The 15724-nt window shown below is 43.2% G+C and overlaps 1 protein-coding gene across 1 annotated transcript in view; it reads left to right on the forward strand.

Annotated features, from left to right (window-relative positions):
- The window catches only part of PDHX (pyruvate dehydrogenase complex component X), a 142216-nt gene that overhangs the window by 91356 nt on the left and 35136 nt on the right, over positions 1–15724 (forward strand). Inside the window, exons 7-8 of the mRNA XM_030200791.1 lie at positions 6765–6948; positions 9286–9433. Coding sequence (XP_030056651.1) covers positions 6765–6948; positions 9286–9433 — 332 coding nt within the window. The remainder of the gene's footprint in view (positions 1–6764; positions 6949–9285; positions 9434–15724) is intronic.

A 15724-nucleotide genomic window follows, 5' to 3' on the forward strand; every position in this document is an offset into this window, starting at 1 on the left:
ACCTGATTCCCCAAGTCTGCAACCCACTGCACTAACCATTAGGCCACTCCTCCACTCCCTACACTAATTTAGCAGGTTAGATATCATTCAGTGCTGTTCTTCCTTTTTTAAATATATTTTCTGGAGGAGTGGCCTAGTGGTTAGGGTGGTGGACTTTGGTCCTGGGGAACTGAGGAACTGAGTTCGATTCCCACTTCAGGCACAGGCAGCTCCTTGTGACTCTGGGCAAGTCACTTAACCCTCCATTGCCCCGTGTAAGCCGCATTGAGCCTGCCATGAGTGGGAAAGCGCGGGGTACAAATGTAACAAAAATAGAATAAATAAATAAAATCTGAAGATAGAACTTTTACTAGTATTTTTTCCATTGCTAATATGATCTCGGAGAAGAGTCCCCTCTAGGCCAGAATTAAAAAAAAAAAACCTCCATCCGCCAAGTCCAGAAATTAGGAAGCATAAGAAAACCACAGATGACTAGCAGGTAGATGATCAAAGCCCCGCGCTGTCCCATGGACGCAGCCTGCCTCCCTCCTCTTTCTTCGACGCCGCAAAATGGCGGCGCACAGCCCTGCCCAGTGCATCCTGTAGATGCACTGGGCGAGGCTACACACCCTTGTGTAGCCCCGCCCAGTGCATCCCAGGATGCACTGGGCAGGGCTGGGCGCCGCCATTTTGCGGTGTCGAAGGAAGAGGAGGGAGGCAGGCTGCGTCCCTCCTCCAACCAAGGTAGGGGGGCCGGCACTGGGCAGGCAGAGGGAGGATGGGCGTCGGATCGGATGGCAGAGCAGACACTTGCCAATGCTGGGGGTTGGGTTGGGGGGCGGCGGTGGCCACTGGACCACCAGGGACCATTTCCGGGGGGGGGTTGGGGGGGGGCTGGAGACCCACAGGATCTCCAGCCCTCCCTGAACCTGGGGGGGGGGTGGGATCATCAGGAGGGACCAGAGGTCCGCCGGACCTCCGGTCCCCTGTCGCTGGGGGGCTGGTTTGCGTCATTGGGGCGAATGGGGGCCTGCCAGCATGCAAATGCATGCTGGACAGGGCTCACCATTCCTCCCCAATGATCTGCAAACCGCCAGCTCGGAGCTGGTGTAGGGTTTGTCACGGCCAGCAACCCAATCTTTGGCACGCTGGTCGCTGATCATTGGGGATGAATGCGTTAAGCCCCGTTTAGCATTCATTTGCATGCTACTTGCGGTAAGAGCCCTCGAGCTCGTTGTTTCATGCACTCGAGGGCTCTGATCATGCGGGGTTAGCAAGCACCGGCGCTAGTATGGCGCTGGCATTTGCTTTTGATCACCTTTTCACTGCTGCTTTTAGCTCCTAGCCACAATTGCCCTCCCCTTGTCCCTTCCTCCCTTCTCACCCATTACTTCCCTCACCCGTAACTGTCTTGTTTGTCTGTATTACTTAGATTGTAAGCTCTTTTGAGCAGGGACTGTCTCTTTGTATCAGGTGTTCAGCGCTGCGTGCGTCTGGTAGCACTATACAAATGCTATAATAATAATAATAATGAGGATATAGATGTGTTGTTATCGTCAAGACAGTTTTTAATTTTAAATATATGAAACTGAGCTCTGATCTGCTTTGAAGCAATCTTAGCAAATTAAATCTTGACAGTCTAGCATCAAAAGATGAAGGCTTTTATCGTATCAGGCCTGTAGAACGACTTTCAGGTTACATTAGAGTTAACATTTGAAAATTTTGCATATTAATTCATAGTGAAAATAGGTTTTCAACCTGCAATCTGTGAATACAGAAAAGAGAGAAATTGTTTTCATGCTTCTTTAATAGAGCTTCCAAGTTACCAAGTTCACGAGGGAGATTTTAGGCAATCCTGGATTTCTGACAACTCCATCCTGATGCATTATGGGTCCTGCAGCATACTGCTGGAACTGGGTAACTTGGCAGCTCTACCATAATCCATATGAGGAGAATGTAGAGGTGGGATCAGATGGTGGTAGCAATATCAGTAGCCATGGGAGATGGCAGCAGCTATAGTAGTGGGATCAGGAGTGACTGCGCAGGCCAGAAACCAAAGCATTCATTGAGCTGAGACCAGAATCAGTCTGGGAACAGCAGTGCAACATCAGTAGGTGAGGAGGAGGTGCAGTAATAATGGGGACTAGCTGGATGGAAAGAGAGAAACTGACTGGTAGGGACTGGTTGGAGGGGGAGAGAAGGAGGATAGTGGAGATTGACTGGGGGAAGGGGAAGAAGAGAGAGAGAAAGACAGACTTGATGTTGAGAGGGAGGGGATCTAGGTAGAGCAGTGGGGATGAACGGGGGGGGGGGGGGGGTCACTAAACCTTTTGGAGGTTAATAGGGGTGCGCACAACCAATAGGCTAGAATCTGTCTTCTGGTTTGTTCCTGAACGGGTACTGGCATGCAGTGATCAGATAATGTCTGATATTAATTCCTGGGTGCATCATCCTGAGAGTTTCATGGAATTTTAGTGATTCTCTTTCCTCAGTCTGAGTTTTAGCACTTGCCTGTTTTTATAAATGCTGTATTAGGTGGCAACCTTTCTTAGAGGTTTTAATTTACAACCAAATACTTCTCCTAGTACCAACGACTCGCAGGACTTGGGCACCTATTAATTTAAATGAATCCACTTTCTTATAAACCGCTACTAAACGGACTTGGAAAACTCCAAAAGGTTTCCTAAAGGACAAGTCCATAAACCGCTACTAAACGGACTTGGAAAACTCCAAAATTCCAGGAATAACATGTATAGAATGTTTGTACGTTTGGGAAGCTTGCCAGGTGCCCTTGGCCTGGATTGGCCGCTGTCGTGGACAGGATGCTGGGCTCGATGGACCCTTGGTCTTTTCCCAGTATGGCATTACTTATGTACTAATCCCAAGATGTCCCAAGCGGATAACGTCATAAAAATACAAACAATAAAAAAAAGTACAAAATAAAAATCATAATCCAATAGATAGATGCAACCACACTAACCTCAGCTTCCTGTCTAGATCAAAGCAAGGAATTAATACTTTTAATCATTTCTTTAGTGACCCCTTTTCCTTACTTCATATACATTTCTGCACATTTTGGTTGCATTACTTTTAAAAGTGTATGTCAGAGATGCCAAGTTACCTAGTTCCAGGCTGGAGATTTTTGGCCAGTCCTGGATTTCTGACCATTCTATCCTGTCACATTATAGGACTTGCAACACGAATTTAAATGGGCAGGGTCAGGTACTGCAAATTCCACACTACTTTGGGATGTAAGTTCAAAATCAGAATTAGCCAAAATGTCTCCAACCTGGAACTGGGTAGCTTGACATTTCTGATATATGGGTGTACAAGATTTTAGCAGCAAGAATGTGGCTGGTAGTGTTCTGGGACTGAGAAAAAGATAGGACTGCAAATTTACAGATCAACAAAAGAGCTACAGGAAACAAGAGCTTGCTGATAATGAGCTGTGCATGAGCAAAAGAGATCAAATCAAGCTATCAAGATGTACATATATACATTTTTATTACATTACAAGTGATTTTTGTGAAGTAATTTAAAAAAAAAAACCCAACTGAACACTAGCTGTGGAAGCATGCAAGGAATCCCAGCTTAGGTCCCCTGGACCATTCTACCAGAGCTGGTTATGCACAGAGGCAGTGTGCTGAGGCTCAGAGAGTGAGGAAATATGGCTGTCTCTACTTGCAAAGTAGTAGCGCTGAAAATGCCCCAGAGACGGTAGTACTCCAATTTCACGGCCTATAAGGATCACCTTCGCAGTCTGGGCAGATCACCCAAGGAATCACATCATTGCATTACTTTGTGGGGAAAAAAGGTGGAATACTATGGAGGGTGGTTTTTATTACACAGCCCCTAGGTTAATAGGGCTTATTTTATAAAACCACAGAGGCACCAATTTGTATTTGTAAAATATTAGCACAAATCCTGCAGAAATAGTGCCTAGATTGTGAGCCCTGTTCAGGAGCAGGTCTAGATATTAGCATGTAAAATCCATGCATAAGATATAAAATACATGCAAGAGTCGCAATTCTGCCCATGCTTAGCCCAAACTCCTTTTCGGAGCATATCTACTCTGCAAATAAGCACCTACTTGCACTCTGCTTACTTTTAGGTATGACCATCCTAAAGAGAACTTTATGGACCAAAAAATGGTTACAAAATTACCCCCAAAGAGTGCAAGATGTCTGTTTCCTGTGGCCACTGGGAACCCATCAAATGGTGAGCTACAATTTCTGAACTCCCAGGGAGTTTAATTTGCAGTGTCAAGTTTCGTAGAGTAAGAGTACCAACTCTGGGATCTCAAAACGATACTGTATATTACCGTACCCTTTCTTTCACGGGAATGTTTGCTGTACGTTCCTTCACTTTTCTAAGATACATTTTACAGTAATGCCTACAATTTGGTGGAAACCTTCTGACAAGGAGTGAGAGTAACTTTACACGCACACAAGGTTACCACATCAGCTATAATCATCTAATTTAGCACTGACAGTTTCCACAAAGAATAAAAGGAAACATCCGGGTTAAGTGGGAACCTTTTTCAGAGGAAGGAATGCTCTAGAAGCCTAGGTCACATCTTGAGGCTCCAAGGCAATAACCTTGAGAGAAACATTAGAAAATATTTCTTCATAGGATGGGTGGTGGATTCAGTGCCTACATCTCTGGCTGCCCTTAGGTTTTTGAACTGCCAACCACCCCCTACTACCAAAGGTAGCAGGAGACAGAGTTTTTCAAAACCAGTTGGTAGAGCCCCCCCCCCCCCCCCCCCCCAATGACTACCAGTACTACAGCTGCTATTATTTATAGATGATCAGAGAAACAGTCCCTGCTACACAGTTTGCAATCTAGGATTTTCAAAATGAGTCGCAGCCAGTTGGTGGGGCCATCTCCCCTGCCCCTCCAATGACTGCCAGTACTACAGCTGCTGCTATTTACAGATGATCAGAGAAACAGGCCGTGCTACATGGTTTGCAGTCTAATGGGATATGAACCTGGGTGCCATGTTTTACAGTCCACTGTACTGACCACTAGGCTGCCCTTCTGCTCTGCAGGGATGTCTATGTGACCATTTCTGTTAAAATGCTGCCAGACAGACATCCTTGTCCCTGGATTTTTGGCGTTCACAATTTGGACGTTTTAGTTAGGCTGTTCATTTTGGATGTTCTCACGTATTTTTGAACAGGGAACCCAGATGTATTTCCTATTCGAAAATGGTTGTGAGATGGATGTTTTTTGATGTTATGAGGACATTCTTCCAAAAATGTACTCATTGGCAACTGATCCATGAAATAGTGTTGTTTTATTTAAGCATCGTGACACAGATGCTGACAGACTGAAGAGTAGGACACCTTTGCCAGCATGTGCTGAGGTGTGATGCATATTTCCAGTGAGAGCTTCTTTGAGACATTACTGATTAAATGATCAGCTTTTGTGGAATATATGGACACTGACTTTATAATGAATTAAAATGTGTACTTAAATTTCACACATATATAGTATTTCCAGTTATAGATTTGAAGTCTGCATTCTGATATTTATGCATAGTTCTTGCCAGGTACTGTTTTCTACTGATGCTTAGAATACTGTCAGGCTTATTTTCGAAAGAGAAGGACACCCATCTTTCGACACAAATCGCAAGATGGGCGTCCTCACAGGGTCGCCCAAATCGGCATAATTGAAAGCCGATTTTGGGCGTCCTCAACTGCTTTCCGTCACGGGGATGACCAAAGTTCACGGGGGCGTGTCGGAGGCGGGACTGGGGCGTGCCTAATACATGGGCGTCCTCGGCCAATAATGAAAAAAAGAAGGGCGTCCCTGACGAACACTTGGACGACTTTACCTGGTCCTTTTTTTCTTACGACCAAGCCACAAAAATGTGCCCTAAATGACCAGATGACCACCGGAGGGAATTGAGGATGACCTCCCCTTACTCCCCCATTGTTCACTAACCCCCTCCCACCCTCCAAAAACAATTTTTTAAAATATTTTTTCCAGCCTCTATGCCAGCCTCAAATATCATACCCAGCTCCATGACAGCAGTATGCAGGTCTCTGGAGCAGTTTTAGTGGATGCAGTGCACTTCAGGCAGTCCCATCCCCCCCCCTACCTGTTACACTTGTGGCGGTAAATGTGAACCCTTCAAAACCCACCAAAAACCCACTGTACCCACATGTAGGTGCCCCCTTCACCCCTTAGGGCCATGGTAGTGGTGTACAGTTGTGGGGAGTAGGTTTTGGGAGGGGGGTTGGGAGGCTATGCACCTGGGAGCTATTTCTGAAGTCCACTGCAGTGCCCCCTAGGGTGCCCGGTTGGTGTCTTGGAATATCAGGGGGACCAGTGCAGTACAAATGCTGGCTCCTCCCATGACCAATTGACTTGGATTTGGTCGTTTCTGAGATGGGCGTCCTCGGTTTCCATTACCGCCGAAAATCGGGGACGACCATCTCTAAGGTCGACCTAAATTTTGCGATTTGGGCAGCCCCGAGTATTATCGAAACGAAAGATGGACGCCCATCTTGTTTCGATAATACAGGTTTCCCCGCCCCTTCGCCGGGACGTCCTCAGGAAAACTTGGGCGCCCCTTTTGATTATGCCCCTCTGTGTATTTAAATCAGTACCTTGCTATTTTGTTTTTAGCTGTTCATTTATGGCTAGGATTTTGTATGCTTTGGTATGTTGTAAGGAGTATTTGTATGCATTAAATCTGTACGCCCATCCGGGAGCACATCATTTCTGGAGTTGTCTGTATTTCACATGAGTACTTAATGCTGCCCTTTAATACACAGGGATGTGTTGAGATTGCTAGAGCAGAAACCAGCAAAGAAAGCTGCTGAAAAAAGTCCGTCAGGTCCTCCATCATTCCCCCAGCCTACTGCTGCACCTTCTGCTCTTCCAACAGCATCCGCTCCATCTGCTTACCCACGGCCTTTGACTCCACCAATTTCTGTCCCAGGACAGCCTGCCACCCAGGTAATAACTTGTCTTAAAGACAAAATGAATTGAAAGAATTTTGCTCTTCTCCAACTAAAGATTAATTTCACTTAAGAACAGTATAATAGATGAGTATTATTTATTTAACTTGTTGTACAGTAATGACAATTAACTCATACCTGTTTTATTCAGATGTGTGGTTGTACTTAGATAGTGAAACTGGCAGTGTTCTATTGTATGTGCTTCACCAGCTTAACCAGATCTGACTATATATATCTGCAAAATCTTTTTTTTTTATTTCTTATTTTCTACAAAACACGCGGAGCCCTATTTTAGAAAAGATGTGAAGAGGGGAAATAAAATGTTCAGGCTGAGCCATGAAGAATTCCCACAGTATTTCATAAGATGCTCAGCCAGCCATAGAGCTTCTTCCAAAATAGATGCAGGAGTGCACGTTGAGGGTTCTCCATGTTCAGCGGGAGCACTGATGCTCAAAATGCTGCACATGAAAAAATTGCTGTTTCCACTCTCCACATACCCTCCCCACCTTCCAATCCCCACAGTGCTTAAATGCTGATTTTTATATGCTTTATTCCACCTAACCTTTTAAGTGTAAGAGTGGATATTAATCTGTAATTGACATTTCTTTATGCCCCTCTCTGTTGAAGGGGTTGTCTTGGAGGTGGTGTCAATAAAATGTTTAAAATTTTTTCCTATATGTTTCATCATGGCTGTGAAATCCTGCTATTTTGATTTTAAGATGTTTAGTTCATTGCTCTAGATGCACAAAGAGTGACGACGGCAAGGAGTGTGGACACACAAGATCACTCAGGAGACCATCAATAGATGACAACAAACTTTATTGGCCACAGCCTCTTGGCAAAAAAAAAAAATATAGATATAGATAGATATAGATATAGATATATACACATATATGTGTGTGTGTATGTTATATGCCAAAATGTCATGGCCCATTATCAGTTGCTTATCAATCGCTTAATATCTTTTGTGTCCTCCTTCCTGGCTGTCTCCACTCCCTATGTATCTACATATTACTGCAGATGTTTGATCTTCTTTGTTTGCTTTATGTAGGTCATCACTGTAGTCAAAAGCCTATTGTCAATTATAAAACAAACAAAAAGGATAAAAATTGAAACCAAATAAATGAATGTTGGGTTAGAGGTACTTGTACCCATTGTCAGCCACTAGATCTTATAGGGCATGGTTGTCCAACCTCGGTCCTCGAGGGCCGTAATTCAGTTGGGTTTTCAGGATTTCCCCAATGAGTATGTTTGAGATGTGTTTGTATGTACTGGCTCCATTGTATTCAAGTAGATGTCATGCGTATTTATTGGGGAAATCCTGAAAACCTGACCTAGTGAGGGTCAAGGTTGGATAACCTGTTAAAGGGTGATATCCCTAATTGTATTAGTCTGAAGACCCCATTGCATGCTATTGGCATTCTAATGTTATGCAAAATCCCCTTTATCTTTTACTTCTTTGCATGTTGAAAGAAAAGGCAGGGAGCATATATCTCAGTACATCTTTTGTCTAGTGGCTGTTTTTGTCACAGTTGTTTGGCATGAAATTAGTAACTTTCAAATGTCCTTGCAACATCCGTGTAGTGCTCTGAAAATTTGAGCCACAGCCACTTCTGCTTTTTCTGTCTAGCAGCCTCCATCCCTCTTCCCCCCCCCCCCCCCCCCAACACTAAAACACAAAAGTCCATCTTTCAGAATTTCCAAATGCTGACATACATGTAATGTATAGGGAAAGGGAAATAGGACTTGATATACCGCCTTTCTGAGGTTTTTGCAACTACATTCAAAACGGTTTACATATATTCAGGTATTTATTTTGTACCAGGGGCAATGAAGGGTTAAGTGACTTGCCCAGAGTCACAAGGAGCTGCAGTGGGAATCGAACTCAGTTCCCCAGGATCAAAGTCCACTGCACTAACCACTAGGCTACTCCTCCACTCCAGAACTGAATGTTCAAAGAGTACTGCACTTGAAGCTTAGATCTGTCATTTGCCAGGACTCCAGCAGTAAATTTAATTCCCTTCTTCCCTCCCTTCATAAAACTTCCAGGACTTGGATTTCTCTTTGTCTTTGAATGCATGTCTCCCAGCCCAGCTGCCTTCTAGATTACATTGCAGCACAGTTTTTAAATAGAAAAGCAGCAAGACATTTACGTGCTCATTCTTTCTTATTTGGTATGTACCTTCTAGTCCATTTTGGGAATTAATTGTTCTTGATTTAGGAGGAAAAAAGAATGGCCGATGATGACATTGGGCTTCACTATATTTTCATGTCAATAATAGGCAGTGTTTTAGCCCATATGTGGTATGGAAAAAAATGTTTTGTTTTCCTTCAGGGCACATTCTCTGAGATCCCTGCCAGCAACATTCGAAGAGTCATTGCCAAGAGGTTAACGGAATCAAAAGCAACGATACCACATTCCTACGCTACCACCGATTGTGACCTTGGAGCAGTCTTAAAACTAAGGGAAGAGCTTGCCAAAGGTGTGTTCATCTTTTTCTCATGTATTATAAACTGTCCTAGACTCCTCTCTTAAAAAAGCTGCTCTCTCTTGGCTGCAAAATCCTTTGTAGTTCAAATGACAAAAAAATTTAAAAAGAAAAGGGAGAGAAACTTTTACAAGGCTTCAAATGCTCCAACTGGGATGATTTCTGTTGCAGTTTGAGGAGTTATGCAGCAGTGCTGAGACAGTCCCACAACAGTACCTTATTGATTTGTGCAGGTCATACCCGTTTGGCCAAGTTATTCGCAGACTGATTTAGAATTACATGGTTCTTAAAAGAGCATGCTCTGACCCCATGACCGTGTGTTAACACTTGTGTGGATATGGGTTCATATCACTGTGTCTGTATTACAGCAGCTGTGTCTTGCAATTACACTAGAGAGGGAATGGAGAAGATGAGGATAGGAAGGATTTGTGGGTGTGTGGATGGATAGCGGTACAGGGTGATAGGATAGGGTGGGGGGAGGTTGTACACTCTTACCACCCACACATTCACACCCTGTTCACATCTCTCTACATCCTCTCATACTCTTTCCCGTTCTCCCCATCCCTCTGCTCTCCTCCCTGTCTTCTTCCCACCCTTACAGCCTCCACCTCTACAGTTGGCTATGTTCAGCCAGAAAGGCCTGAAAACCCTCTAGTTTTGCCGCTTTGCTTTCAGTTGCTTCTGTACTAGAGCTTGTGTTCTGGATTTGTTCACTTTCCTGCCATTACCGTGTCCCTTTTTGTGCCAGTATCACCGACAAATAGACAGATGAGAAAACATAAGTATGGGGGGGGGGGGGGGTTGTGCTTTTTCATAAAATTCATTGTAAAAAGCTAAGAGGAATATATGTCCAATCTGAAGGACATTTTCATTCCTTTTTCTCTAAAAATTTGTGGCTATTTAATGCTTTTGTGCAATTGCCTTGCTTAATGAAGGAGGCTGTCGTGTGGTTGAGAAAGTTATTGAATAGATCATAAACAATTCCATTAACGTGGTATTCATTTCTAGTCCTGCAGGGCCACTAACACAGTAGATTTTCACGATATCCCTAATGGTAGCGCTATAGAAATGATAAATAGTAGTAGGAGGATGTGCTGGAGAGAGATTTATATACAATGGAGGTGGTATGCATGCTGATCTATGTCTTGCATATTCATTAGCATTATCCTGAAAGCTTGACCCACTTGCAGCAAGGAAATACCACTGCCATCGATGGTGATGGGATAAAAGAGAGATGAGACTGCCTGCTAAGATCACATTTCATTTCATTTTAGTATTTATTAATGATTTATATACCACAACTGCAAACATAAATTCATCTAATGCAGTGCACAATCAAAACACACATAATATATCCCCACAAACTACAAACCAGCATGTTATTTCAAGGTGTTATGTTGACTGCAAAACTTTGCAAGACGATATTACCACTAGAGTTCTTGGTGGCCATTGTGAATAGGTCGAGCCTCAAGCTGGGAGCCAGTGGGCATTGATCCTACCCCACTAGACTTGTGCTAAGCCCCAGGAGTGTTTCAGGGTGTGGAGAGGTGGGATGGTGGTGGTGGTGGTGGTGGTGGGGTGACATCAACATTGGTTGTACCTGAAGGGGTTTGCGCCTGGGGGAGAATGCCATGTTTTAGGTGGATGCCTACATGGGGGAGGGGGGTCTAAAAGGGGGGAGAGGACTTGAATGGGTGGCCACAATCAAGGGGAGGGCTGATATTGTAAGAGGAGCTGCCATCTGGTACTGGCAGCTCATGCTGGGTTCGGGCCCTTTACAGAGGGAGCAGTGATTGCTCCCACATATATTGTTACAATTGATTCCCCACATGTTCAGCTTTCTAAATTTGTTGCTTCGTCTATATGTGGAGGGACTTTGGTGTACAGTCCTGTACCTATTTTACAAGAGGCTATATGTTATGACAGAGCCTCTTGTAAATTATTGTGGGACTTCCCCATCTTCTGACTTGGATGTGTGAATTTGCTTCTCCGTGTTCTATCTAAAATCTGCCTGCACACCACAGACACCTCAGCAACTTAAGCAATTCTATCAGCATTTCGCAATATCCATCTGTAATATAATGTCAAGACAAGCTCAACAGAGAAGTCCATAAAAGTGCCAAATTTCTAGTGCGGAGGAAATGGCAGCGAAAGCTTAGCTTTGGTGAGCAGGCCACATCATATGAATGAAGGACGCCAGAATTCTCAAATTAGTGCTCTGTGGCCAATAGGTACAGACCACAGGGAAACCCCCACCTCAGATTTATGGACACCTACTTGTAAAGTAGACTGTAAGACAGACCTCCACAGTAGTGGTAACACAGCCCTAACCTAGCTGCCTAAACCCAAACCAACTGCTCGATATTCAGCCCGCGGCAGTATTTAGCATCTGAACTACTCACAAGACCCCTGATATTCCATACCGAGGCGTGTGCAGGTCTCGGCGGTCACTCAGATGTTAAGTGGGCGCTGGCCGATATTCAGATCAGTGCCCGGTTAATTTCACCACATAAAGTTAGGACAACCTTTTTGCTGCCCTAACTTTATGCAGTTCTTTAGCCGGTTAGTGGGCTGAAAAATTGCAGCTAACCGGCTAAGTTTGCACTCTTTATATGTCCCTCCCCTGGGCTGCCCCTAATCTAGCTGGTTAGAGGATGGTCATTTAGTGGGGATATTCTGCGGCCTAACCAGTTAAGAGCCGCTGAATATTCCTCCGACATGCAATTTAAACAGCTCTTGGCTGTTTACATCACTTTGAATGTAGAGCCCCAAGGAAAAACTACAAAAGGAAAAGCATGATTTAAAAAAAAAAAACAAAAACAATTCCATAAGTTCATTAACTGCAAACTTTTTCTCCTGAATTGTGGGTCATGGATTGGTCTTTATATTTTATCAACTGACACATAAATAAGCTTAGTTGAAGGGAGTTGTTGAAAATGCTTACATCATCATTGACAGGAAAATCAATCCAACCTTCATAAACCATACTGACTGGCTTTACACATCTGGTTAGGCTTGTTTGCAGTGCAGCTGTTCTGTGCTGTCATTAACCTGCTGCTTCTGAAAAACATACAAGTGTGTATGGCATGTTTTGAACCCCCACACTGTATCCAAGCAATGCTCACATATAATCTATAGGAATGAATGTACTGAATTGTACATATTTTTGACTATTCATAAGCATGTTATTTCAAGGTATGACGTTGGAGGTTGCAAAACTTTGCAAGGCAAAGCATTTGTGTACTGTGGCTCAAAAGGTCCTTGCAAGCTGGTTACAACTTTCCTGATGCACAAATGTCATCAAATGCACCCAACTGATTTCTTAATTGGGGAGTTAAGAATATTGTTATCCATGGCTCCTGAAGTGCATTCTAGTTAAATAAAGGCTTGCTTGTGCTGGATAGAGTTTTAGCAATGTTTCAGATAACTTACAGCCCCCAGAATGCTGAACTTGGGTGGTCCTCCTGCTTCTGCACTTTGTGAGCAGACGGCATTTTCATATGTGAGGAAATGTTCTGTAGCCATTGGGTACAATTTGGGGCCCCAAAAGCATTATAAAATGTCAAATTTACTATAATATATTTTAGTATAATTTGGTTAGTGCTTAATTAGCAGACAGGAACTTCCCTTTTCAGCAAAAACCTTTGATAAAATCACTGTTTAAAATTAAAGTTGTAGCTTTCTGCGGATCCTGCCCACCCTTGTTCTTTGCTATCAGTTTTGAGTAATTCCTGCTTCTAGCTCAGTCAAGTATTGGTTAATTGAAGCAAGAGACCTATTTACATTTCTGTAAACTCGCTAGTTTATACAGGATAACTCTATTTCACATGTCTCTTTAGTCACTGACATGATGAGCTTAATTGTGCATGAAAATAAACCCAGAAATAAAAGCCCTTGGTAATATTTATGGCTCTGTTTGACTCCGTAGATTAGATCTCTGACATCTCCCTTTTGCACAAACATTAATGTACAAGACAAAATGTGAATGAGGTGCTATTTCCAGCTCCTGACTAGGGTTTCTTTTCTTAGCTTAAAAGCTTGCTTTGATTTACCTGAACTTCTTGACTGGGAGATTCATCTAAACATAACTGGCCAGCACCTTTCTAAGCTAGCTTTGTTCTGAAAGTGTCAGTGGCAGGGCTTGTAGAGCTTCCTCACTGGCCCATCTCTGCTCTAAAGCTCTAAGTTTCATAGATATTTTCTCGATATGTGAAAGTTAAAATCCATATATATTGAGCCTCCAACATGACACAATGGCTCAATATGGTGTATGCTCTTATGATACTGGAGCGTCAGAATTTCCAACTGATCTGGGAGCCCTTCTGGACAGTCATGTCACATCGCATTTGCACTTAGATTTTGAACTGTTGATGATGATGTTAGACTCATTTTGTCATTTGTTCTCCAGACTAGGATAAGAAACTACCAGGTTTGGAGGTATTATTATTCTGAGTCTTGTGTGGGAAGAGGGATATAATATTGAAAATTGTTTGCTTTGTTCTCTGCTTGTTGTAACAACAAAGATGATTTTTTAAAAATCCATATATATCAAGAGAGCCTGCAAACAGTCTTATCTTGGGTATGTTGTAAGCATGATTTTGATATCAACAGACTAGCAGTGTATAATTTATTTTTCAGGTGTCTCTTCAATTCTTGTTTGTCCCTATATAATTGTGCAGTGTTTTGATAGAAGAAAGAACTCACTTTCATACTGTGCAAACAACAAAGAAGCCTTTTTTACCTTTATAGCTTGTTTACCTAAAGCAAAAGGTTATATAAACAGTATATGTGGCAGAAATGTATATTGACAAGTTGTTAATAGATTAATCTGAGTTTCAAAAAGTTTTAAAATATCCTTTTTCTCATGGAATTCTATTAATCAAGGTCTGAAAAATACATGAGCTCGCTTGCTCAGGGCAGACACCTTCATCTTTGATCCTGACTGCAATATCTGCTGCTCCATTGGGGTCCCATAAGAGGCAGTTGTGTTGTTTCTTGCTATGATCAGGACTTGAGAGGACCCAGAGAGTGATGCTATGGAGTTGGGAGAGAGAGAGAGAGAGAAAGAAGGGGGTAGGACAGAGGAGGGTAAAATATGAGAGTGGAAGGGGAAGACAGAGAAGGCTGTGTGAGGATAGGGATGAGGATTGTGCATCATTGAGGTGCACTCCTGCCACCAGCAGCACGTGGTCAGGGCCTTCAAAGAATCAGTAGATCTCCAGCCCTGTTCGCTTTTTTTTGTGTGTGCTGTGGAGGCTGCCCAGTAGAGGACAAAATCTGTAGTGTGTATATATATGTATGTCATGGAATGCCTAGCACCCGCCTAAGGTTAATCCTGCGGCCACCTGGAGGGTCTGTCCCCAGCACTGCTCAGGCCCACCTGCACCTGGGCACATGCTCTAGACTAGCACCCTCCACCCCACCAACTTGGTCCCACTTGCCTCTGGGCGAGTCTCGCACTCTCAAGTTATGCCACAGTGATTTCTAGGACACTGGGGCCACACTCCCAGGGTTCATACAGTTCCTAGAAAGCACCCGCAGACCCAAAACAGAAACCACCAGAATTCTTAGTCCAGGACAAAAAGAGCTAATAAATGAAATGATTTTATTATCATGAAAAATTTGAACAGTGAACGATATAAAACAGATGGAAAAGCAAAAAGCAATAACAGGGAACTGAATAAGGATAAATATTAAAACTATCTAAACACTTTGTTACTACCTGTGGAGTTTCAGGAAATTAACTGCTCGCAAGTCTTGAACAGGGTCTTAGGACAGAGATGTTTCTCCTCTGTACCTTCAAGCTGAGACTAAAGAAAATCCAGTACTTGCTGGCTAGATTTGAACTCCAGGGCCAATGAAAGCCCAGGGCACCATCTTTGAAAGTAACTGGCCAATAGTACTGCAGATTGCCTTATCTGGAAAAGAAAAAGTCTTTTCCTTCAACAGCTTTAAAACATAAAACGAACACCATCTGCTGGCCAATTACGAAAAATACACTTCATGAAATAATACAGTTCACAGGCTTAGAAACCCACTGTTTCGTCATGATGTATATATAATTTGTATGCATGTACCTTCATGGCACTAGTTATATTTGACCAGATTATAGTCATTTTGCTCATATATAGTTATTGCAATTGAAGGGATAATACTGCTCTAAATGACTTGCCCTTCACAGCTCACCCAGATTCTAACTTTATTAAGCGCTTGTTATACTGCTCATCAAGTGGCCATCTGAGCAGTTTACAATTCTAAGAGTGGGGAGGGAACAGGGAGCAGAGC

The sequence above is a fragment of the Microcaecilia unicolor genome, chromosome 4, assembly GCF_901765095.1.
Source record: "Microcaecilia unicolor chromosome 4, aMicUni1.1, whole genome shotgun sequence".
NCBI classification, from domain to species: Eukaryota; Metazoa; Chordata; class Amphibia; order Gymnophiona; family Siphonopidae; genus Microcaecilia; species Microcaecilia unicolor.